General features: G+C 48.8%; 1 protein-coding gene across 7 annotated transcripts in view; it reads left to right on the forward strand.

Moving 5' to 3' along the window:
• VPS13B (vacuolar protein sorting 13 homolog B) overlaps positions 1-26,774 on the forward strand; it is a 305,573-nt gene that overhangs the window by 234,494 nt on the left and 44,305 nt on the right. For all 7 annotated transcript variants that reach the window (XM_076066534.1, XM_076066535.1, XM_076066538.1 and 4 more), the window contains exons 34-39: positions 2,290-3,214; positions 3,618-3,755; positions 7,870-8,262; positions 13,656-13,849; positions 24,317-24,521; positions 26,071-26,258. In XM_076066534.1, coding sequence (XP_075922649.1) covers positions 2,290-3,214; positions 3,618-3,755; positions 7,870-8,262; positions 13,656-13,849; positions 24,317-24,521; positions 26,071-26,258 — 2,043 coding nt within the window. The remainder of the gene's footprint in view (positions 1-2,289; positions 3,215-3,617; positions 3,756-7,869; positions 8,263-13,655; positions 13,850-24,316; positions 24,522-26,070; positions 26,259-26,774) is intronic.

Consider the following 26,774-nt stretch of genomic DNA (forward strand, 5'->3'; position numbering starts at 1 on the left):
CCGCTGCCTTTCTCTCTGCCTTCTCAAGATCCACTCACCTCTACCAGACACGGTGACCCCTCGGATCCCGGCTCTGTTTATCTATGTTCGCGTTGTTGAGCCTAAAGCAGTAACCTCTGTGAGTGTGTGTGTATATATGTGTGGGGAGAAATAGTGTTGTGGTAGCGCGCTGTGCTACGAACCTGGCGACCCGGGTTCGATTCCCGCTCACGGCCAACACCCGTGACGATTATCTGAACCGGTCGTGGGCCTCCCCTAGGTCGACTCAGCCTCAAATTAGTACCTGGTGTGGTGTGTAAACATCGCCACTGGGGAGACAAAGGTGGCCGGGCGTGGTGTTGGCCACCCACTTCCACGTGTGCCGTGTTGGCCTTCATAGGTGCTCGCTAACAACACTTGCCCTACAGTCTGTTAAGGCTATACGGGGGATCTTTTTACATGTATATACATGTTTTTGTGAGACTTTACAAAACAAGCAAGTTTGCCATCCTCGGTGTTTAGCCCGGCGAGGGAGCACCCAGCATTTGATTGCTGTTGATGTATTGCTGCGTAGAACTGGCGCCTGTGGGGGAATTGGCAATTTCCAAATGTCAAAAACTTTCCACCTGCACGGGAGAGTTATTTAAGCTGCTGTTTAAACGAGCAGCTTGCACTGCCCTAAAACAATTAGGCTGATTAAAAAATATGAGAAATTCAATTAAATTGAGAATGAGCAAATGCGAGAGCCGATGCCTTGGCAGGAATAGACGCTCGGCTGCAATTTTGACTCACGAAATTGCCTTCTGGCCCAAAGTTTGTTAATACACAAATTTAAACAAATCAGAAATAACTAATCCGGCAGAATTTTGTTTTGTTTCAGCTAATGAACGGACTATTTGATTTTGACTCGTATTTTTCATTATAATGCGTCTTATAACTGTGCATTTTGTAATCATCCTTAATCATGTGCGTACAGTTAATATAAATACCTCTCGAATATTTGTCATTTTTCCCGAGACGCGGGATACTCGCTGGCATCGTATGACCCGTGTCTGGTTTATGTTAGGGAAAAAAAATTTAGTGAGAGAAAATTTCCACGTTTTAATGAAATACACTTTCGTATGACTCCACCTGGTGGACTTCCAGAATGCACAAGCGAGCCATGCACAACCCGTTTGCTTTGTGAAATCTCAGTGTAATCCCGTACTGTTTGCTTCGAGTCAGCCAAGCTGATGGTGCCTCCCGATAAAGAAGTGTTTTATTTTCCACTGGAATCCACTTTAGATAATACGGCGGGGCATTACACCTGACAGAGAGTGGAGACTTTAGAGGTAGCGCAATTGGAGTGGAATGGTAAGGCAATGGACACATCGTAAGTTAATCCCTGTGCTCATTCAAGTGCATTCACAGATGGGGCTGTGCGTAAAGCCACCTTGGGACCTTACATTTAAAAAAGGCTGTCGAGTTGCAGGAAGCGAACGGTGACGCAGTGGTTGGTGAACCGCACTATTCATTTGGCCCACCTGAGTTTGATTTTCCGGCCACGGGTAATTCCGATGGCAAATATTATTGGAGGCTGGTAATTGATCTGGTCCTGTCCCCCACCCTTCTCTGCCTCCCCTTCCTCGTCCCCCTTCCTGCACCTACACACACTGACAGCTTAGAGAAGTACGGTCATATAAACCTCATGATTGAGACAATCCATCAGTAGATTTCCAAATAGGTGAGGATAGGGTTTCCGTGACCAACTAGAAATAATAAGTGTCTAGGAGGTATTTTTCCCATCGTCAATCATAAACAAACACTGCCGAAAATGGCGGCTTTTGTTTTGTCTTATGCACGTTGTGCAGCTCTTGCTCAGATCGCTGATGCACGCGGGGGCCCCCCTTCCCCACACCAACCCGCGCTGGTCAGCGCGGGTTGGTGACATTTTGGGGAGCATAGGGGCACACTGCGGCGTTGGATTTCGCCGCGCTTTCCCTCTGCCGCCCACCGCACAGCCATGCAGCCTGTGTCACCTGTTACGCGTGACGGTCACCCATCGTCCAAGCGCTATCCCGGCTCACCTCTTCTTATCTTCTGAGAACGGGCGCGCACAAGGCCTTTTTGGTCGCGTGCTATCGGTTGTAAGCTGCATTACACAACAAAGGTATACTTCGTGTATAATGAAATGTTGATCTTACAATCTATCGAGTTACGATTATTACCTTGATAAATGTTACGTTGCGGATGTGTTGCGACAGTGCGCGGATGTGTTGCGACAGTGCGCGCGTGCGCGGACCCCGTCAATGCCGCTCTCTTGCTTTCCAGGCGGTCACACCCGAGCACCTGCAGCCGATCGGCACGAAGCCGCCTGATGGCGCGGTGGCGACGTCCGCGGACGCGGCATCACGGCACAGCCGGGCGCAGGACAGCGGCATCGGCAGCGACAGTGCCGCGGCGCTGCTCGTCCACACGGAGCACCCTGCGTCGCTCGTACGTCACCGGCAGCAGCAGCAGCAGCAGCAGCAGCGCCTGCCCTGCGCGTCGCGCCAGTCGTCCACCGTCAAGAGCCGCAGCTTCGTCCCCTTCGACGTGTTCCTCACCGCCAGCAAGATCTCCGCTATGACCTACTCGGCGACGCCCGTCAAGGGCAGGTGCGCCGAGCCGTCGCCGGGCTCCCAGCCGAGGCCCCCGGCGCCTTGCGAGAGCGCGTCGAGCAGCGCGCCCGGCTCCGCGGCGGACGGCCGGCCGCCCGCCGAGGCCCAGGGCGGCGCGCGGCCGGCGCCGGAGGAGGCCGGGCCCTCGTCGACCGCCCCTCCGCCGTCGCGGAGCGGCTCGCAGGCCAGCCTCTACCCGGCGCGGCCGGACTCCAGCTGCGCGGCCGCCGCCGCCGTGGACGGCCTCCCGCCGACGGCTCCGCCGGCGCCGCCGCCGCCGCCGCCGCCGCCGCCGTCTCCGCCGGCGCGCTTCGGCGGCCACACGGCGGCGCCGTGCACGGCCGCGGGGAGGTTCCTGCCGCCGGAGAGCCTGCGGGTGCCCGGCAGGTCGTCGGCGAGACAGGCCCTGGGACTCACGGTGGTGCGGCAGCCCGGGCGCAAGTCCGGAGATGGGTCGCAGCAGCTGGAGCCGTTCCTGTACGCGCTGGTGCACCAGCCGTCCGTGCTGCTCAGCTGTCACCGGCGCACGCAGAAGCTGGACTTCTCGTGCTTCGACGCCTGCGTCAAGGGGGCGGTGATCAACTACAAGTCGGGAGGTGACGTCGTTCGTTCCGTGTGCCGCTTCGTCCGTTTGTTTCCACCTTGTAAACCCCTCTCATTTAATCATGACGCAACACCCTTCATCCACTGTTGCGGAGGATTGTGTGTATCACGAATTAATAAATGATCAGAGAAGAGTATCTTTCTATGGAAATATAAAATGCTATTTTATTGCAGCCTCGTTTAAAATTACATGATGCCAAAAATACTGACCCAGTAGGTGTGTTTTATTATTGGTTTGTTTTGTCTGCACTGAAACACCGTTCGTAACCAATATATCCTCATTTGTAAAACATGTCAATATTATAAACGCAATGTCTTTTCGCACGCTCACTGTGCGTGCGAGCTAGCGAGCGAATGATTTAACCCTCGTACACGTCCACGACACGCTCTGCACAGATCCTGGGAAGTCGCTGCCAGAGCCCCTGGACTACTCGGTGCCGTGGCTGCAGACCATGTGCGGAGAGACGGACGCGCGAACGGGCGTACCCCCGGGCCTCCTCTCCCTGCAAATACGAGACTTCCTCAACGAGCCGGGTGAGCCACGAGAGCCACTTGAGTCACGTGAGTCGCTTGAGCCACGAGAGCCACTTGAGTCACGAGAGCCACGTGTGCCACGTGACTCACGTGAGTCACGTGAGTCACCAGAGTCACCAGAGCCACTTGAGTCACGAGAGCCACGTGTGCCACGTGACTCACGTGAGTCACGTGAGTCACCAGAGTCACCAGAGCCACTTGAGTCACGAGAGCCACGTGTGCCACGTGACTCACGTGACTCACGTGAGTCACCAGAGTCACCAGAGCCACTTGAGTCACGAGAGCCACGTGTGCCACGTGACTCACGTGACTCACGTGAGTCACGTGAGTCACGTGACTCACGTGACTCACGTGAGTCACGTGAGTCACGTGAGTCACCAGAGTCACCAGAGCCACTTGAGTCACGAGAGCCACGTGTGCCACGTGACTCACGTGAGTCACGTGAGTCACCAGAGTCACGTGAGTCACGAGAGCCACGTGTGCCACGTGACTCACGTGAGCCACGTGAGTCACCAGAGCCACGAGAGCCACGTGAGTCACCAGAGTCACGTGAGTCACGAGTGTCACGTGAGAAAATTTTAAGTTGAAATTTTCTTGCTGTGGTTTTCACACCTGATGATGATTGCTTGTGTTGCATTCGAAACGTCGTGATAATTTGATTGTTTTATATTTTTATTATTTTATTGTTTCCCATCTACGTGACTTTACCGAAATAACCAAGAATATGAATCCCTGCAGTCACGAAAGCTTTAAATCAAAAGAATAGCAGCTATTATTATTGTTTACACACCTAAAGTATCCACGGCGTACTGAAGCAGAGCAAGTGGCCGAGCAAAAAGAAAACACAAAGCGAGCAGTAAACTTGCAAGGGACTGACCCTGGGACAGGCCACAGCGCATGGGGCGTGACTAAGTGAAACATTGACAATGTTTACAGCCTATGGTTCAAACCCCCAATTTGTTAATGAATTGCCCTTGGATGTCTATAAGCAAGCATTGTGTTTCGCCTTGTTAGTGCTGTAGTGGCAAACACGCCCATCCCTCCTCCGCCTGTCTCTCTCTCTCTCATTCTCTCACCCTGTCAACCCCTCCCTTCCTGCACTGTGAACTTAACAGCCTTCCCATAAACACAGCCTTTACCCTGTCTCCCGAGCAGCACAATTGCTGGAGCTTTAATCCAACATTTCAGCGCCAGATTTACATGCCTGTTGGGATTGCCCACCCGTCTGGCATACTGAGTAATCCATTACCAAGTCCTGTTGTGGGAGGGAAGTTCACTTACATGCAGTGGCATTTTAAGGTCTTGTTGCTTCTTGGTTTTCATATGAAGACGTTGGGGTCACGGTGCAGTAATCCCTTTTTAAGGATGCCCATTTAACAAGACGGAGGCTTTTCTGTGTGTGTGTGTGTGTTTTCTATTTGTGTATTTTTTGTGAAAGGCTAAACATTGCGTGCACATTTCATGAATAGTCCACAGAGCCTGTTGACGGAGCCATGGCGCAGTGGCCATGCACACCGCAGTGTGAATGTTGGTGAATTGGATATGCGGCCACGGCGTACACCAGTCACGAGTGATGTCTGAGCTTTTGGCCCCACCAATCAGACAAACATGGTGTCGGGAGGCCATCATCCAGCGGCGGATTGCCAAAGGGCTCTAAATTAATAATTTGGAAATTTATTAGCAATTGAGGTATAATGAATGATCAGGAGCATGATGGGGTTCAAGAAGCAAGGTTTCGTTTTTTTGTTTGGATGTAGCAACCACGTGTGGCTGCAGAGGTCGTGCGATCCCATGATATGTATGTTCGTACGTATGTTGAACTTCTTTTGCACCGCGCGTAGCCAACAGTGCTAATCGGAGGTACCACACATGAATCTAAAACATTGCTTTTCATGTGTGCGATTCAATGCCTGCATTGTGAGCGATCAGAATATCAATGGAAGAATCGATGGATCGTTGGACGTTTGATTGAAAATAAATAGAATTGTCGCAATTGCGTTGGCACATGGACACAGGCACGAGTGCGGTTGAGGTTGGCTGGATACGAGATTCGGTGGTGAATGGAAGCACAGACCGCAGTAGGATAACACAGGCAAGAGTGCACAAAGATTACCCATAATGACACTTGTTGAGAGACACCCCTATTTCAAGACAGCAGCTTCCTCCGGTATGGAGGTCTTCATTTACCCGTCTGGACCATTTATGTTTTACGACTCGCACAGTTTCCAGAGATAGACACGTGTTTATACACCGCACAAATCAAGGTGGAATGGTGTTACAGTACTGCATATATATTCAGAAGATCTGCATGCTCAAAGGCACAATTCAGAGAAGATTCATTCACATTGCAGACTTGTTAAATGTCTTGCTAAACACGCAGCATGCTCGCCTACGAATATTAATATGAATGCTCGTGGCATTTTTATTGCTAAATCTATTCGTTCTGTGATAATGGCAGTGACTTGAAATGCTGTAAACTGTTACAATTCATAATATACATTTCACACAAAATGTGATCATTATCAGACTGTTATTGTCCCATCGAGTGTATTAACACATATTTGTAAAGGTTTCAATATCGGTGTTACATTTAGGTCTCGTTTATCATTAATCTCAAAACTCTTCAGTTATTTTTTACCACTGCGGAGTGCACACCGGGCTAGAATACATTTTGCAGGCCGACTGGGGATTTATGAACCACACATAAATTACACTTTTGAACGTGCACGTAAAAAAAAACAACCAAGAAATCCGTTATTGTTGTTTTAACTTTGAGACTTGAGTTGGAGAAAACGTCCCGTAACCTCGTGTTTTTACACCCCATATTTTAATGGTTTACATTTGCACCATGCACATTTAGCTGCCATCACAGTCAGCTCACTTCAAAGGAAATCTGTCTGGTGTTGTAAAGCACTCCCAGCAGCGACAGCAGCAGCAGCAGCAGCAGCCATGGCACGATGTCGTTTGGTGGATTCTTATTTTGCTTCCTCAGTAAAGAAGTCCTGTCATGCTTGATGGGATTTCTCACTTACTTGGTCGTTTAAAGATTGAAGCTCTAAAGTGTTCTCTCACCACTTTTTTGTGTATTTAATTTGGACGCCCCCCCCCCACAGCATTGGCAGATGGAGGAACTAAAACTCCCAATTCTAAAAACAACTTCTGATTCACTGAAGTGTACGGATCAATGCTCCAGTTTTCAAAACACAGATGATCACCAAATGTGAGCTTGTGCAGCATACTGTAAAGCGTTTGGCTTTGGGAGACATAAATACCATAGTTTGTTAAAACAGTGCCCATTTGACTGGAACGCCGTCTGTTTAAAGCAAATGCCTTGTCTGGGAAAAACGTCAAAACGGAAATTTTAAAACAATTCCAACCTTACGAGATGGTAATGATTGCACATTTCTCATTTTGCTTGTTTATGTGCGCACGCATCTGTACGCCTTCAAATCACTTCAGCGCATCTTTAGGATCAGTAATGAAAACCGAAACTGAGAATGGAAAAAAAAAACTAAAATCTTGTAAAACATGAGGAGCGTTCTGATTGTGGATGCTGCCGTGCTGTAAATGTTTAGCACGCCGGACTTGCAATCCGGAGTTCGTTGGTCCGATCTCTCGGTGCGGCGGTTGAAACAACGGGGCAAGTTTCTTGAATCTTCTTGGCCTCTGTCCACTCTGCGGTATAAAATGTGTACACCGTAGTCGGTCAGCAGATCGCATGTGGTGAGGTTAAGTTTGGGGCAATCCAGCTGCTTCCACGATGCCAGGCCAGCGTGGATGAGTAGGCCAAATTATACTCGAGAGGGGCTCTCTCTAGACTCCCTCTCGTGGTTGCCCTTCCGCTAAACAAGCACTCACAGAGCTGTGCGTTACGTGACACCGGCAGTGGCTTGAAGCCGCGGCTGTACTTTTTTTTTAATAAATATACATTTATGAAAGTAGCTACATTGCAGCAGCTGCATGCGTTGCATACGAATTTGGATCGACTTCAAAATACATCTCACAGGGCGCCTCCCCAGCCAGCGGTCGTGGGGCTGCACCTTTACCTCTTGTTACCCCTCGACGTTGACTGTGCACCTGTGGTGGAACCTCCCCTCCCCTGCCCCGTGCGCAGCCAGCATTCACGTGGAGCTGGGCCGCCCGTGCAAGATCAGCCCCAGCCTCGGCAAGCTGGACCAGGTGGCCCGCTTCGTGGGCAAACTCTCGGCGTCGGAGCGGCCGGAAAGCGGCCGGAGCTCCGGGTCGACCGGCGAACTGCCGTCGGGAGGCCGGGAGCGGTGCGAGGACACGGCGGCTGCGGCAGGAACAGCAGCAGCAGGAGGAGGAGGAGGGGACCGGCGGCGACGGCAGCTGCTGCTGGAGGTGCTGGCGCTCGTGGGCAGCGTGTCGCTGTCCACGTGCCAGGCAGTGGTGGCGGCCGAGTGCGTGCCGCACCCCGAGAGGCCGGCACTCGGCGCGTCCGTCGCGGCGTTGTCGGCGAGGGTCGACGTGAGGAGCAGCGCCGCCGGTACGGTGGGCTGCGTCGGTCACCCCCCCCCCCCCCTCCGCGGTGGTGCCGGCCCTTTGTGGGTGGGGAAGAGGGGGGTTTGCCGTAAGCAGGAATTATTTTCGAAAGTAAGCGACATACAGTCCTCGTGACAACAATACAGACGTGGTGAGACGAATGGTGTCGACAAAATGGTTGAGGTGCAGTGAGATGAGAGAAGATGCACCACTGATGAAAGAAGACTGTAGTGAAATGAAACGGTTGTAAACAGAAGGTAGAGAGTCAGCTGAAGGAAGATAAATGCAGACAAGATGTAGATCAGATCTACGAATTGTATTTTAATGCGAATTAGATTATTGTTTATCACGTTTTCAATTTGCTGCACCACTTTTTCTAGTGCCGCCACTGTCTGCATCCTACCCCTCTGTTAAAAAGCCAAAGTGATTCCCTGCGTGAATGATTGAGGAGCAGTGATCATCTCCATTTACAGCTGCGGTGGCGAGATGTTAACTCCCTCGCCTGGTATACAGGAGGTCGTGGGTTTGACCCCAACCATGTTGCCTGAATATTTAGAGTGTGCACGTTCTCCCCCGTAGTCTCGTGGATTCATCTCTGGCTCTTCCGGTTTTCCCCTCCACAATTAGAAACACACATTGAGAGTACTTGGCCGCTATATAGCTCAGTGGGCCTTACATGGTACAATAAAAACAAAAGTTTAGTTAAGCTCTACACACTATGGGCAAACACTTGTTTGTGACTTCCCGTGCCAAAGACTGCATGGCGATGTGAGATTCGGATAAACCTTCCTGCTGGAACAGCTTCTCGTTGCCATCCAGATATTCACTTTATCAACCCCCGGTATTTCATCATAATCAGTAGATCATCATAATCACGAGTAATGATCTGTCAACTGCTGGATGAAAAGCAACATACCAATGTGCCTACATAAGAACTTTTTTTTTGTGCGCACATTAACTGCAATGACATGGATCGGAATCGAGGTCACTGGCAAGCAAGTTGGAACAAAAGCTGAGCAGTGCAAAGAAGCGTGGAGGGAGCGCGTGCTAGGTAATTATTTTGGCAAATGCAAAGGAGAACACATGGATCAGAGAACAAGCCCAAATAGGAGATGTCATATTGATTGTCAATAAACGTAAGTATTCGATAGTCTTCAAAAAAACATCTCGGAAGTAATTGAAAACGTTGTAGCTTGAGCCAAGATATATGATTTGCCTTCGAGCATTAGGCCTTTGGCATTTTTTTAAGCCACTGTCATTTTAGGCTAAAAGGAATCCACAAAGCCATCTATCCGCTCACAGTCATTTATTTCTAAACACTGGCCAAGCTTCGATTTAAAGCTTTCGTGACTACAGGGATTCATCTTCTTTGTTCTTTTGGTAAAGTCACGTAGAATGGAAATGAAATAATAAAAAAGGATCTCAAGGTTATGTGGAATCCCTCCCCCTAGAGATGGTTAAATTTCGATTTAAAGCTTTCGTGACTGCAGGGATTCATCTTCTTGGTTCTTACGTGGCTTTACCGAAAGAACCAAGAAGATTAATCCCTGCATTTCACGAAAGCTTTAAATCGAAACTTAACCGCCTCTACGGGGAGGGATTCCACATAACCTTGAGATCCCTTTTTATTATTTTATTTCAATTCTACGTGACTTTACCGAAAGAACCAAGACTGGCCAAGCTGCTTGCCTAGAATTAGCACAAACTCTGAAACATTCACACCACACTCGATATCACTGCCTTATAAGAGAGTAAAACATATCATCACAGGTAGATGTTTGAGGCAGTGGCCCTTCGTCGGAGCAGAGAGATGATAGGGTCTAGAAGGGTTGACTGACTTATTGTGGTTAGAGCACTGTGGATGTGAGCAGAATCCTCATTGAAAAATTGTGCGTACTCTATTCAGTTGTTCTCAGTCAAGTGTTTTTGTTCAAAGAATCTGCGAATCCCAATACAAATCCCCTTTCATATGTAACGAGGCTTATTCATTGCACACGATTACCCCTGTGTATTCGAAACGAGCCTGCCTCACTGTGTCCAGGCAATGCAGTCCAGACGGATGCTGGTGGACGCACGTCGCACGCGGCCCGTTACTTCTCTGTAAAAAGGATGAACATCGTTTTTTTGCACATCTTGTAACTATTAAAGGTTCACATTAAAAACCGCCACACGTATCTACAGCCTATAGAGTTCATATGGAGTTGCCATTTTCTTTATAAATAAATTTCCGCAGATGTGGCGGGCGGACGGGCGGGTGGGCGGGTGGTGGTGTGTGGGATTCTCCGGGGTGAAGCACATTCGCTGAAATTTCTTCGTAGTAATTTTTCCACTGAAGTCCGCTTTTTAAGCACCCAATTCATATATCAGAGCTTTTACGTTTTTTTTTGTTGTTGTTGCTGTACCTCTGGACCGTTAATACGGCCATTGCCTTACGGGCTGTGCATTTTAGCATTGGCCTGGCCTTGCCAGCTGGTCCCATCGCCGATTTATATCAGTCGACTGGGAGGCTCACTGCAAAACACAAAGTTGTTTCCTGCTCGTCCCGGCTCCACATGTGCGGGACATCACGACCCGGAGTCTCAAGCCAAACGTGGAGCTCTTGATCTTTAAGTGAGCCATATAAGACGAGCCCCACAATCTGACCGCATCAAGAAGGAAGAGTGGATAATTAACGCCGCACTTCTTGCGAGCGGCGTTAAAAGGCCATCTTTCGAGACAGGTTGCCTCCCAAAAACGCCTGACCGCCGGAATTCCCGATGCGCGCTTGCTGCGGCATCAAGTGCCGCATGAGCGATGCGTTTGATGGCGTGCCAGTCCACGGGGCTTATTAAGCACATGGTTTCAGGGCGACCGTTGTAAATGAACAAGGATCCAGTGTGGTTGCATTGCTGCTTGAGCCAAGGAATCCTCTTTGCGAGCTCTCTGAGGATGAAGGGAGTTTTACATTCTGCTCTTTTGTTTGTTGTCGATGGCACGTGTGCTTTTTTTGGAGGGGTGGCGGGAGGGGTGGTTTGGTGGAGTCCTTGTTCAGAAAAGCATGAACTCTTTAAGGGGCTCGCATTCTTTTCAAGCATTGAAAATGGCTCTCAGATACCGTAGGAATGGCGTACGGGGCCTTATGAAAACATCTGTAAATCCTTTGCGAGGAAAATCCCGGTGGAAAAGGACATGTGTCATCCACAGCCACTGGGCCCAGCCAACCGTTTTTATTGCTTCGACACAACGTATTAGGTTGACGCAAATCGTACGCGTGAAAAAAAAACATTCTAAACAGGCTGCCGCAAAACGGATCACTCGCCTCGACGATTAATCTCTGTCGGTGACTCATATCAGAAACACAAGATATGCATTTATTATAATGAGAGCCAAGCCTTAACCTCGGCGTTATAAGGGGAGTAACTGCAGAAATTCCCAGTTCCCTTGCAGCAGAGGCTGATTATTTTAATAGCTTTCATGGTGCTGTTGGCTGCAGACATGCCATGGGCTTGAACTTGGGCTGAACCCCGGCAATGTTTCACGCTAATGCCCGTGATAGAGATTCTGGAAGTGTGAAACTGTGGCGCCCTGCCATCCATCAACCTCCGACCCAAGAATTCAGCTGTTAGGAATAGTGCGTAGCCAGGAGTCGTTAGTGGCAACACCTGCTTTGTAATAAAATCCCTCTGCTTTCGTGGATTGGGAATTCGGGGGACTTTGGTGAACTACTTAATCAATGTCTTTGTTCATTGCACCTCCGCCGCCCTCCCCCCAAACTATCAGAAGGAACACATCAGAATTAATGGCATCTGAATCTGTGTAATGGTTAATTTGAGGTAATAAATTAGCTAGAAGTTTACAATTGAGTGTACGGTGAAGAGCACCGTGTGAGAGAAACCCCGTTTTTCGGTGTAACTTTGTTTTTCTCTAATGATAACCAACTGGCAAAGCAAAGCGTGACATCAGCCGTTGGCAGTGAGAACGCTCGATGCGGCATTCCGTTCCTGCATATTTTTGTTTAGTGAAACAACAAAAAAAGGCAGGAAATTTTAACTGACACCAAGGAAATGCTATCTGCCAAAGTGAGTGTTGCCTTATGTGTCTTGTTAGCTTTAAGTATAAAATTATCCCTTTGAAACGGGGGTCAGCGGTGTGGCCCTCTCTCTCTCTCTCTCTCGAGGAGGAGGAGGAGGAGGAAGAGGAGGAGGACATTTCTCTGGCGATCACCGACGTCGAACTTACGTTGGTGACATTGCCCAGCAGCGGCAGCAGCAGTAGCAGCAGCGCATTGCCGCTTGAAGCAGAAGTTTTACCTTCTCGCCAAGCAGGCGCCCAGCTTCATACTGCGCGGGTGTATTAACCATAAAAGATGTTTCGTTGCAATCACAGCGGACGTTTAAGAGCGCATAACCTTATTCCAAACAGGGGTAGGCCATGCGTACCGGCATCATCTGTCAACAGTTGATACATTCCTTGCAAATCGCATCATTGTAAAAGTCAGAATCAGAATATTTATTTATGCTGGAGGTATCCAGTGAGCTATAAAGTTATTCTTTCACAGATGCCCATGAGGGGCGGGTCTGTCAGAGCGTTACGACAACAAACAATGCAAATATACGATGGGAGTGTAAAGTACAGGAAAGGTGAGTCAGTCACAAAAAAATATACCAAATAAAACTAAACTGAGCTATTAGCTTCTTTTTCAGAAGCGACCTTCCTGCAATTGATAACTCAACGAAGTGTGGTACTGATACATAAGTGATGATGATGATGACGAGGATGGTAAGGCTTTGGGGCATGACACATCGCAGGAAGCGTTGATGTCTCATGGTCGAAGAATAACAATTATTGAGTGCCGGCCAAAGAATGGAACGCGTCCGATAGTAGTTACGACCACCGAGGAGACGGAGCTATGAAATTAATGCGCACTGTGCAGGTTCTCGATGAATTATCACTCCGCAGGATTGCGAGAGGTGGTGACAGCTTCGGGGAGGACTCCGTCCATCACTCAGTTGATCATGGCTGCTGCTGCTGATGATGATGGGGCGCCCCATAGTGGCCAAATGTTAACTCCCTTGCCTGGTATGCAGGAGGTCGTGGCCTTGATTCCAACCCTGTGACGCCTGTATAATTTGGAGTTTGCCTGTTCTCCCCGTGGTCGCGTGGATTTTTCTCCGGGTCCTCCGGTTTTTCCCTCCACGTTTATAATCGACACGCGTTTAGAGTATTCGGCTGCTATAAATTTCCACGTGACGAGCCGCTTCGTTGAGCTATCACTCGTGGCCAGGCCGCTCCTGAAAAAGAGCTAACGGCTCAGTGGGCCTTACCCGGTATAATAAATGGACGAGCCCTTGCAGTTGTCGTCGGGCCTTCCGCCGCACGTGCTGTGACTCGTCCCCCGCGGACTCGTCCTCGCCGCAGGCTCGCTGCAGTCGCTGTCCGCCGAGGTGCGGCTCACGGACGCGCTGCTCAAGACCGGCCTGCGTGACTGCTCTCGCTCGCTGCTCGGCCCGTTCTGCGGCAGCGTCCGCGCCGACGCCAAGTGGTGCGGCCACAGCGGCGCCTCGGAGGTGCTCCCCAAGCTGCTGCTCTACGTCGACCTGGGCCTCGTGCAGGTGAGAGCGTCCCCCAACACCACTGGTTGCGGTGCTGACCCGCTGAGGGGGGAGGGGGGGGGTACCCTGGCACCCTGGCACCCTAAGACAGACATAGGCTTCAATTTGCCAAACGAATACGTTATAAGATCGCGCCCATCACGCGCAAAGCGCTTGCCGCAAATGAACCACGGTGACCTTGCTGATCTCGTCAAGGAGCGTAAGCCATCACGTGAACTCCGGTCTTTCTCGCAGCAGCGGCTTCTGGCTGGCCATCGAAAAAAGGCGGTCGCCGCATCGCGCGCTTTCAGATGCGCTTCTGCGGCCGTCTGGAAGCGCTCTTCCTTCTGATATGAAGAAGCCACTGGAGCCATGCACTTTTAAATAATCTCTATTGACAACTCATTTATTTAGAAATGAGTTTTTATGTTCAGTTTGTTGTCCTTCCGCCGCGCCTCCGATGAGCATGGCTGGCTAATACGGTGCGAAATAATTTCAGCATGCATACATTGATTTCTGGGCACCCTTTTATGATTGCGGGTAAAGTTACAGCCAACATAGGTCTAGTAACAGAAATAGAAACAAAATATTTAGAGAGATGTAACGTGATGAGGATTGAGATAAATGCTCGTTGGTGTTCTCTTCATCTTTTGTCATGGTTTGATTCACCTCGGCTATTTTCATGAATTGTGGCCCCCGCGGCCTTTGCTTGGTTTCGCTGTCCGCCGACACTTGCCTTGGACAGCCGGCTCTCGCTGGTGCTTTTCCTGAGCGGAGATCTGCTGGTCCCGGGGACCAAATAACTCGTTCAGTGGTGGAGTGAGCAGGCGTAGACGCAGCCCGTGCCGTGCGCGGCGCGGTGCGAGTTGAATGTAGTCGCTGCTGATCTTCTCATTCCTTCAAGCCTTTTGTCTCAACCGCAGACATTGGAGGTCTCCCCTTGTTCAAGAAGGACGAACCCCAAACGTAATTCAGTTTAACACGTCGGCTTAAACTGGTAGGAACCTCCTTGTTCCACCAGCCCACAGGGGATTATTGTGTCCGTCCGTCGTGCATCCAAAAATGGGAGGGTTGGGGCTGGGTGGAAAGGGGAGGGTGAGGATGGGCTGGGTGGGGAGGGAGGGGCTGGGTGGGGAGGGGAGGGTGGGGAGGGGCTGGGTGGGGAGGGTGGGGAGGAGCTGGGTGGGGAGGGGCTGGGTGGGGAGGTTGGGAGTGGGAGGGGTGGGGCTGGGTGGGGAGGGGCTGGTCACCCAGTGGTGCCCTTATAAAACTCAACGTTTAACCTACTCACGCCGGCTTGTGCCCGCCCTCACAGTCGGGCATATTTGCGGAATACACCATGCCACCGTTGACCCTGGCCATTGACCGAGCAACCCAACGTTCCTACCAGCTCCCTCCACAGTTTCAGTTTCAGTTTATTTATTTGGTATAGCCCTGTGAACCATTTGGCTCTTGAATCGGGTGCAACCACAACAAACAAAAAAACAAAAACACGAAAAAGAAAACATCTTAAAGTGACTATGTGACTGTGCAAACAAAAAATCCATGAAAAAAACAGCAAAATATTCCTGAAAAAGCACCGTACACCAATGCTGTGTGCAAAAATCCCAGTGGGATGCAAGTCAAACAACAACAACCACAAGAAAACTTAGATTAAGGCCGTCAGTCTAACTCCGTACTACAACAAAACAAACATGTCCAAACCAAAAAAGTTTTTGAAATCATCAAAAAATAAAGCCATAATTGCAATGTAACAGTGATCATAGGGAATGTGATCGAATTTTTTTTACAATAAACTACATAAATAACATGTAACACCAAACCCTAGAGCCATAGCTGGCTGCATGAGTTACTCCAAAACAACAGAAGCATCAGTCGGAGTATCAAATTTTTCAATGCACCTTTAAGAGCACGCTAAATCAAAATACAGATAATACTTTGCAGCGTCATCCGGAGCGAAACATTTTATTTTATTTTACGCCAATGAATAGCAGTGGCAGCTAGGGGTGTACAACTCCTCTAGAGCAGTTTTGAGAGAAGATCTCATTGGTAGCGATTCAAGTTGCAGTTTATTGGCAATAGCATTCCAGACCCTAGGGGCACCAATAGCAAAGGCCCTTCCTCAAGTTTTTGTATAGCAATAGGGAATGTGAAGCTAGTAAATGAGCGAAGACCTGAGGTCACATCTGTTCTTTGAAACAGAGAGGAGATCCAGCAGGTAGTCTGTGGATTTTTTTGTAAGTACATCGTGAATAAATAAGATCGGGTGCACAAGCCGTCGAACATTGAGATGTTAAGTTTGACCCAATGTAGAGATCACAGTGGTGAGTCCTATATGGGCAGTTTAATGTAAATCTTAAGGCCGAGTGATAGATGGAATCAAGCTTCTTCAGTACAGTACTTGGGGCTGATTTATACACGATGTCACAGTAATCAAGTAGAGGCAGTATGGTAGCTTTTATCAATCAATTCCAACGGAACATAGGGAGGAAGCAATGCTTGTGTCGATACAGAAAACCAGTTTTTATTTTTGTCTTTTTACCAATATAATCAATGTGTTCTTCAAAATTCAGTTTTGAATCTAGGATGACTCCAAGATACTTATAGATCTTGACTTGCTCTATTTGATAATTATTTAAGGAATGTAACTGGGGAAAAATAACTTCCTGCTTTAGTCGCACCTTGGATTTGGAGATATTCAGGACTAGTTTAAGAGCAACTTGCTGATGTTGTAGTTTGTTGAAATCACCCTGTAGCTTGGCAATCACGTCATCCGGAGAGCGGCCAGCAGTAATCAGTATCGTGTCATCTGCAAAAAGATTTACCCTAGAATGAGCCAGGTCAGTGCCCAAGTCATTGACATAAAGAGAGAACAAAAGGGGGCCGAGGATGGGACCCTGTGGAACCCCTTTTGTTATCTTAACACTGTTTGACCTCCAACCATCTGTGAATACAGTTTAGGTGCGAGAAAAGAGGTAATTTTGTAACCATTTTACTGCGTTTTCGGAAAAACCGAGGCAATTTAGTTTACTAAGCAGGGTGTTGTGGTCTACTGTATCAAAAGCTTTGGACAGGTCAAGAAAAAGACAGGCACAGTACTGCTTATTATCAAGGCTACTATAAATGTGTTCAGAGAGTCTAATGCAGCAGAGGTGGTGCTGTATTTTTTTCGGAGTCAAGATTGTTTTAGATGTAGTAGATTGTTGATGGGCAGGAAACTGCTAATTTGGTAGTTCAGTAATTTATAAAAAAAAAAATTCATCAACGGGGACAAAATTGAGATAGGTCAGTAGTTATTTGTATCATCTTTAGGGCCCCCTTTGTGAAGTGGACGGACATAGGAATGTTTCCATTCTAGAGAAACTGATGCTTCTTTGATGGACAGGTTGAAAATATGGGCTATAGGTTTGTATATTAGGTGACCAACAGTTTGTAGAGCAAAGACGGGAATACTATCTGCTCCGGTATAGGAGGACCCTTTGAGGTAGGACAGTTGTTTCAGAACATTACTTTCGTGGATTGGCTGGAAACTAAATTCGTTTAATGTTTGGACAGGGGTGTAGGAATTTGCATGAGCAGGGGTGACTCCCAATACATTATCAAAAAGATTACCAGCTTCAGAAAAATGAAAGTTAAAATTGTCAACTATTTTTTTGGGATCTGAAAAATATTCCCCATTTCGGTTAAGCTCAACGGGCAGATTGTCTGTTTTGGATGCCTTTTCGATAAATTTGATTGTTTTCCAGAAAATCCTGGCATTTCCATGTGATTCCAGGAGAGTGGAGGAAAAGTAGGCATTTTTTGCATGCCATATTCTTTTGACGCATCTATTCCTTAAAATCCTGTTTTCTAGCCAGTCATTGACCAAATTACTTTCTGAGCAAATGCCCAAGCCTTGTCCCTAGTTTTCATTAGCTTTGTAATCAAAGGATCAAATCATGGTGGGCGGTTGCCTTTAGTTTTAAATCTAACCAACGGAGCACGTTTGTTAAGAATTTGGAGAAACGTGTACCTGAAGGTCTCCCAAGCCGTAGTCAGGTTGGGGATATCCGAGTGAAGCACATCATTAGTAAATGCCTGACTGCTGAAGTGCCTCATAGAGTGCTTCTCAACCAATTTAGGGGGGGCTTTGGGTCTGGCTGATGATCTCACCCGAAAAATGAAGGAGTGATCACTAAGGTTATTACCCAGAACACCAGTCAGTGTGAAATTGTGAGGGGCATTTGTCAATAGGACGTCAAACAGAGATGACTGTCCCGGATATTTTAGGTTGGGTCTTGTGGGGACATTTATTAATTGAAATACTAAAACTATTGCACCTTTAGGGAGGCCCCCAAAAAGCTCTCTCAATGCAGATGCTGCTTCAACATCCTTCCCACTAAGACGGTCTATGCAAGAATGGGTTTACTGAATCGTTGTCTTGTAGATCAGCTCCTGAGGTTGCTCGTTCTCTGCAGTCCGAATTGAGTTGTTCGTAGCAGAAAAAGAGACTTTAAAGCGACACGGACGTCGAGGTGAAACATTTGGCAGTGCTGTGTTGGTGCTACTGAGTGCTGTGTGGGTGATACTGAGTGCTATGTTGGTGCTACTGAGTGCTATGTTGGTGTTACTGAGTGCTGTGTTGGTGCTACTGAGTGATATGTTGGTGTTACTGAGTGCTATGTTGGTGCTACTGAGTGCTATGTTGGTGTTACTGAGTGCTATGTTGGTGCTACTGAGTGCTATGTTGGTGCTACTGAGTGCTATGTTGGTGCTACTGAGTGCTATGTTGGTGTTACTGAGTGCTGTGTTGGTGCTACTGAGTGCTATGTTGGTGTTACTGAGTGCTGTGTGGGTGATACTGAGTGCTGTGTTGGTGCTACTGAGTGCTATGTTGGTGTTACTGAGTGCTGTGTTGGTGCTACTGAGTGCTATGTTGGTGATACTGAGTGCTATGTGGGTGATTCTGAGTGCTATGTGGGTGATACTGAGTGCTATGTTGGTGCTACTGAGTGCTGTGTTGGTGCTACTGAGTGCTATGTTGGTGTTACTGAGTGCTGTGTGGGTGATACTGAATGCTATGTTGGTGTTACTGAGTGCTGTGTTGGTGATACTGAGTGCTATGTGGGTGATACTGAGTGATATGTTGGTGCTACTGAGTGATATGTTGGTGCTACTGAGTGCTATGTGGGTGATTCTCAGTGCTATGTGGGTGATACTGAGTGTTATGTTGGTGCTACTGAGTGCTGTGTTGGTGCTACTGAGTGCTATGTGGGTGATACTGAGTGATATGTTGGTGATACTGAGTGCTATGTTGGTGTTACTGAGTGCTGTGTTGGTGATACTGAGTGCTATGTGGGTGATACTGAGTGATATGTTGGTGCTACTGAGTGATATGTTGGTGCTACTGAGTGCTATGTTGGTGTTACTGAGTGCTGTGTGGGTGATACTGAGTGATATGTTGGTGTTACTGTGTGCTATGTGGTGCTACTGAGTGCTATGTTGGTGTTACTGAGTGCTGTGTGGGTGATACTGAGTGATATGTTGGTGTTACTGAGTGCTGTGTGGGTGATACTGAGTGCTATGTGGGTGATACTGAGTGCTATGTTGGTGATACTGAGTGCTATGTGGGTGATACTGAGTGCTATGTTGGTGTTACTGAGTGCTGGTGATACTGAGTGCTATGTTGGTGTTACTGAGTGCTGTGTGGGTGATACTGAGTGCTATGTGGGTGATACTGAGTGCTATGTGGGTGATACTGAATGCTATGTTGGTGTTACTGAGTGCTGTGTGGGTGATACTGAGTGCTATGTGGGTGATACTGAGTGCTATGTGGGTGATACTGAATGATATGTTGGTGTTACTGAGTGCTGTGTTGGTGATACTGAGTGCTATGTGGGTGATACTGAGTGCTATGTGGGTGATACTGAGTGCTGTGTGGGTGATACTGAGTGCTATGTGGGTGATACTGAGTGCTATGTGGGTGATACTGAGTGCTATGTTGGTGTTACTGAGTGCTGTGTTGGTGATACTGAGTGCTATGTTGGTGTTACTGAGTGCTATGTGGGTGATACTAAGGGCTATGTTGGTGTTACTGAGTGCTATGTGGTGTTACTGAGTGCTGTGTGGGTGATACTGAGTGCTATGTGGGTGATACTGAGTGCTATGTTGGTGTTACTGAGTGCTATGTGGGTGATACTAAGGGCTATGTTGGTGTTACTGAGTGCTATGTGGTGTTACTGAGTGCTGTGTGGGTGATACTGAGTGCTATGTGGGTGATACTGAGTGCTATGTGGGTGATACTGAGTGCTATGTTGGTGTTACTGTGTGCTATGTTGGTGTTACTGAGTGCTATGTGGGTGATACTAAGGGCTATGTTGGTGTTACTGAGTGCTATGTGGTGTTACTGAGTGCTGTGTGGGTGATACTGAGTGCTATGTGGGTGATACTGAGTGCTATGTTGGTGTTACTGTGTGCTGTGTGGTGATACTGAGTGCTATGTTGGTGTTACCGAGTGCTGTGTGGGTGATACTGAGTGCTATGTTGGTGTTACTGAGTGCTGTGTGGGTGATACTGAGTGCTATGTTGGTGTTACTGAGTGCTGTGTGGGTGATACTGAGTGCTATGTTGGTGTTACTGAGTGCTGTGTTGGTGATACTGAATGCTAGGTGGGTGAAACTGAGTGCTATGTGGGTGATACTGAGTGCTATGTGGTGTTACTGAGTGCTGTGTGGGTGATACTAAGTGCTATGTGAGTGATACTAAGGGCTATGTTGGTGTTACTGAGTGCTATGTGGTGTTACTGAGTGCTGTGTGGGTGATACTGAGTGCTATGTGGGTGATACTGAGTGCTAAGTTGGTGTTACTGTGTGCTATGTGGTGATACTGAGTGTTATGTTGGTGTTACTGAGTGCTGTGTTGGTGATACTGAGTGCTATGTGGGTGTTACTGAGTGCTGTGTGGGTGATACTGAGTGCTATGTGGGTGATACTGAGTGCTATGTTGGTGTTACTGTGTGCTATGTGGTGATACTGAGTGTTATGTTGGTGTTACTGAGTGCTGTGTTGGTGATCCTGAGTGCTATGTTGGTGTTACTGAGTGCTGTGTTGGTGATACTGAATGCTATGTGGGTGATACTGAGTGCTGTGTTGGTGATACTGAGTGCTGTGTTGGTGATACTGAATGCTATGTGGGTGATACTGAGTGCTGTGTTGGTGATACTGAGTGCTATGTGGGTGATACTGAGTGCTATGTGGGTGATACTGAGTGCTGTGTGGGTGATACTGAGTGCTATGTGGGTGATACTGAGTGCTATGTGGGTGATACTGAGTGCTATGTTGGTGTTACTGAGTGCTGTGTTGGTGATACTGAGTGCTATGTTGGTGTTACTGAGTGATATGTGGGTGATACTAAGGGCTATGTTGGTGTTACTGAGTGCTATGTGGTGTTACTGAGTGCTGTGTGGGTGATACTGAGTGCTATGTTGGTGTTACCGAGTGCTATGTGGGTGATACTAAGGGCTATGTTGGTGTTACTGAGTGCTATGTGGTGTTACTGAGTGCTGTGTGGGTGATACTAAGTGCTATGTGGGTGATACTGAGTGCTATGTTGGTGTTACTGTGTGCTATGTTGGTGTTACTGAGTGCTATGTGGGTGATACTAAGGGCTATGTTGGTGTTACTGAGTGCTGTGTGGGTGATACTGAGTGCTATGTTGGTGTTACTGAGTGATATGTGGGTGATACTAAGGGCTATGTTGGTGTTACTGAGTGCTATGTGGTGTTACTGAGTGCTGTGTGTGTGATACTGAGTGCTATGTGGGTGATACTGAGTGCTATGTTGGTGTTACTGAGTGCTATGTTGGTGTTACTGTGTGCTATGTGGTGATACTGAGTGCTATGTTGGTGTTACTGAGTGCTGTGTGGGTGATACTGAGTGCTATGTGGGTGATACTGAGTGATATGTGGGTGATACTGAGTGCTGTGTTGGTGATACTGAGTGCTGTGTTGGTGATACTGAATGCTATGTGGGTGATACTGAGTGCTGTGTTGGTGATACTGAGTGCTGTGTTGGTGATACTGAATGCTATGTGGGTGATACTGAGTGCTGTGTTGGTGATACTGAGTGCTGTGTTGGTGATACTGAATGCTATGTGGGTGATACTGAGTGCTGTGTTGGTGATACTGAGTGCTGTGTTGGTGATACTGAATGCTATGTGGGTGATACTGAGTGCTGTGTTGGTGATACTGAGTGCTGTGTTGGTGATACTGAATGCTATGTGGGTGATACTGAGTGCTGTGTTGGTGATGCTGAGTGCTATGTTGGAGGGGGAGCGATAGTGTCGCGGTGAGCGCGCTGCGCTATAAACCTGGCGACCCGGTTTCGATTCCCGTTCACGGCCAACACCGGTGATGATTATCTGAACCGGTCCCGGGCCTCCCCTAGGTCGACTCTGCCTCAAATGATTACCTGGTGCGGTGTGTAAACATCGCCACTAGGGAGACAAAGGCAGTCGGGCGTGGTGATGGACACCCCCCCCCCCCACGTGTACCGTTCCGGCCTTCATAGGTGCTCGCTAACAGCACTTGCCCCGACAGTCTGTTAAGGCTACACGGGGGATCTTTGTCTTTATGTTGGTGCTACGGGGTGCTCTCTTGGTGCTGCTGAAACTCTCTTTAAAAAGTTTCCTTTCAGCACCTGCCGATGCCTCCTTGCTTATAGGACTTATTTTCACAAGTGTGTCTAATGGTGCTTTTCGCTGGTGGCCGCCTGACAAACCGTGGAGTGAAACGGGCACGTGATGGTTACATTTCAAATTAGCGGACGACCTTTGACCCAAATGAACGTGCGATGAGCATCTGGGAGGAGCGGCGCAGGAGACGCCAGTCGATATTTGCGGAGCAAAAATGCCCCTTCACCACCGCGTGATGGTCGAGATAGGTTCGGGACATCTGGTTGTGCTTTTGGAGCCAACTTCAAACGCTGCACATAAAACAGAATTCGCGATGACGATTTTAACGTTTTTCTTTTTTAATGGGACACAAGTAAGGCAAAGGTAATGAATCAAATAGAACGTAGGCTTCCTGTAAATGAAAAATTAAACTGCGAGCTGCACACACGCATGCATACGCACATTTTTTTTGCTTTATACTGACAGCAGGACTCTAATTATAGACGTTAGAGCTGGAGCAATATTCATGAATTTCCTCTATTCAACTTGCAAGATGTATTGCGTCCGCTAGGGGTTCTTACCTGCGTGTACATAGTTTAAAACATGTGGCATGTCCACAGCGGGAGCAGCCGTAGTTAGAGCATTGCGCTATAAGCCCCAGCGACCTGAGGTTTGATTCCCAGGCCATGGATAACATTAGCGGTGAATGATGTGTAATCCAGTCCTCGGCGGTATTACCTTCGCCAAACAGAACCGACCAACGTGGTGAAGTATGGTCAAACAACGTCCATAACCGATCAGTTTGTAGGGGCCTTCATCTCGTAGCGGAATGATCAAAGGCTGTAAATAATGCATCGTATGCACAGCGAATGCGCCAAAAGAGATGTCACATCAAGTCCGAGTGTCTCTCTTCTCAAACGAACAAATGAGGGCTTTGCGCGCCTCCATCGATGGTCCTGAGCCTACGGTGGAAATTCCACATTCTCACGGCAGAAGGCCGTTTTCTTCAGAAGCAACCACAGTTTACTTCTTGCAAGGATAGCATTGGGCGAGGTGCGTGCGAATGCGTGGCCCCTCCAAAGGTATTCGAAAGCCCTATTTGGTCCTCGGTGAGAATAAACTACTAACTAAACTGTTTTTATTTTATTTTTCCCGGTTAAGGCTCATTGAGCTACGTAGCTCTTTTTCAGAAGCGACCTGACCACAAATGAAAGCTCAGCGAAGAGGCTTATCGCGTGTAAATTTATAGCAGCCAAATACTCAGAACGCATTTTGATTCTAAATCTGGAGGAAAAAACCGGAGGACGCGGAGAAAAATCTACGTGACCACCTGGAGATAGACATGCAAACTCCAGATATACAGGCGTTCGGGCTGGGATCGAACGCCCTGTATACCAGGCGAAGCATTTAACATCTTACCACCGTGGTTTTCACTCCCTGGGTTTAAAAACACAGATGCACCAGTGCACCAGTAACGCTGAGCCAGTGTGTGTATGCGTGTGCGCGGCTCTGCGCGGTAGCGTAAGAGTTAGCGCCTCGCACTACGAACCCAGCGACCCGAGTTTGATTCCCGCTCACGGCCAACACCATGGACGATTATCTGAACCAGTCCTGGGCGTCCCCTAAATCGGCTCAGCCTCAAATGAGAGTGTACCCGGTGCGGTGTGTAATTATAGCCACTGGGAGAGAAAGGCGGTTCGGGGCGTGGTGCTGGCCACCTCACCCCGTCGTGAACCGGCCTTCATAGATGCTTGTCAACAGCGTTTGCCTCCCACAGAACCTTATCAAGGCTGTACGGGGTGGGGGCTGTAAATCCTTGCCTCTGTTGCTCCGCGCAAGGTGTTCTGGGGCCAGGACCACGTGCGCTGCCTCACGCTGCTGCAGCAGCTGCTGGCGTCGCACCGGGGGCTGCCGGGAGGGCCGGCGCAGCATCGTGCCGTCGCCTCGGCCGCCCACGCCGAGGAGCGCCGTGCCAGGCGCTGCACCGCCGAGCACAGCGCCGACGACTTGCGCACCGGCCTCTTCCATTACATCCCCGACGCAGGTGGACGGGCCCGCCGGCTTCCCCTCCCCTTCCTCCCACGGCAATGGATCGCTTCACGTTGACTGCGCGTCTTTACACAGCGGCAGTGTTAACGGGTGCACCGCAATGAACCCTTTCCCGTTTTGATGACGTACGTGTGCGTCCGTTTACGTCGTAAGTTTTACTTCCGACATTACATTCCGATGACTTACATGTGCAATGACGTACATGCATGTCATCGTTTTTTTTTTCTTCTTCCGATTCCGTTCCGATGATGTATGATGACGTACATGAACGATGACGTCCATGTACATTATCACAAATGAAACCGGAAGAAAAAAATAAAGTAACGTCGTCAGTACCGAGGCTCCCACAAGGCTAAGCTATCATAGAGTGCGGTCGTGTCGCTACAGTTCTCCGCGGTGATTACAGTGTCTTTAAAAACAACAGCGTTACGCCTCTCTAAATAAAATTAACGCTGAGCCGGTTGTGCGTTTCTCAGATTCAGAGGTGAATGGGACCCGCACCCTGCAACTTGCAGATGTCTCAGAATGGGAAAGGGTTAATCAGTTGGTAGGCTAGGTTGCTTATTGGGTACAATGTGGGTAATCGCCGCGTTTTTCAAGACATCTCACCCAGCGTGCAAGAGTAGGCCAGAGAGGCGACAGTAAGCAATTGCAGGGTTGAGCCTCTACCTCTATACACGTGGAAGCAGCGTGTCAATTAAAATTTATTAGAATGCTCACGGCACATGTATGATATCACATGTGTTTAGAATTTGCGATTTTTTTTATTCGTGTAAACTTTAATGTGAATCCTTCCTATGGGGCAGGAGCCAAAACTGAAAATCCACTGGGTAGGTTTTTGCGGTTGCGCTGGACAGCTGTTCGATAGGTTTTCATGTTCTACAGCGCGTCGTTTGGCACGATGTCTGGCATTTAACTCCACGTGTGTGGAAATTTGTCAGAAACTGAAAGAGATGTAGCAGTCTCTCGGGCCGTTTTTTGTGCCATTATCAAGACGATGGAAAAAAGAAGAGGCTTTACCCGTACCGCCAATAATACGGTGTTGAGGATATGACTGCTCAACCTGAGCTCTTCATGCTTTGACATCTGCATTGCTTTTGTGCTGTTTGCCTTTCGGCGTTCCCTGTTCTAACGCTGGTGGTGAGACAAAGCGATGAAGGAGGCTGTATCCGGTGTAAGCCAATCAGGTCCGAGGACATTGCATACATTATTATCAAAGCTTGTTGGTTTGCATGTTTTACCACAAGCATAATGTGTGGTCAATGCAGACTCGATGCCTTGCAATCGATGTCCATTTGTCGTTTGAACATCTTTACACCTCCTGTATCATTGCCGCGAAGGATAAAGCCTATTCTTTTTCCATCATACATTAGGGCACGATGTTGTACGTCACATACGTACGCTGGACTTACTTTCGCACCGTGCGCAGCCAACCGTGCCATGCGGCGGGCACGAGAGAAGCGCTCGCATTGGCTCCGGTGCGATAAAGGTTCAACGCACGTACCAACACACGGCGCCCCCTGTTGGGCCCCCGTCGCGCGCAGAGAGTCAGAAGCTGCTGCCGAACGTGCAGGAGGTCGTCTTCTACAACGAGACGGAGGACAGCGCCGGCGCGATGTTGTGGCGCTACCCGGAGCCGCGCGTGCTGACGCGCGTGCGCATCGCTCCGGTGCCGTTCAACACCACCGAGGACCCCGACATCAGCACCGCTGACCTCGGCGACGTTCTGCAGGCAACTTATACTCAAACTAAACTGTGAACTATGTTTTATCGCGCCAGGTGAGCCCCCCCCCCCCCCCCCCCACACTGAGCTATGAAGCTCTTTTTCAGAATGGACCTGGCCGCAAAATGGTAGCTCGACGAAGTGGCTTATCGCGTGGGAATTTCTAGCGGCCAAATACTCGACACGCGTGTTTTCTAAATGTGAAGGGAAGGACCGGAGGACCCGGAGAAAGATCCACGCGACCACGGGGAGAACACGCAAACTCCAAATATCCAGGCGTCATGGTCGGGATCGAACCCAATAACCTCCTGTATACCAGGCGAGGTAGTTACCATCTCGCCACCGTGGCATGAATCACAATTGATTTCTGAGTTGGGCCACGTAAAGATGTGGCCAAATGCGCATCCGTGTCCTCCGTTAGCAACACGCTGTGGCCGACCGGTCTCCGATGTTGTTTTCAGGTTGTGCCGTGTGTCGTACGGCATCGTGGCTCACGTCTGGGAGCTTTTTCAGGAAGCCATACTC

The sequence above is a fragment of the Petromyzon marinus genome, chromosome 12 (assembly GCF_048934315.1).
Source record: "Petromyzon marinus isolate PM22_M1 ecotype Great Lakes invasive population chromosome 12, UKy_Petmar_22M1.pri1.0, whole genome shotgun sequence".
In the NCBI taxonomy this organism is placed as follows: domain Eukaryota; kingdom Metazoa; phylum Chordata; class Hyperoartia; order Petromyzontiformes; family Petromyzontidae; genus Petromyzon; species Petromyzon marinus.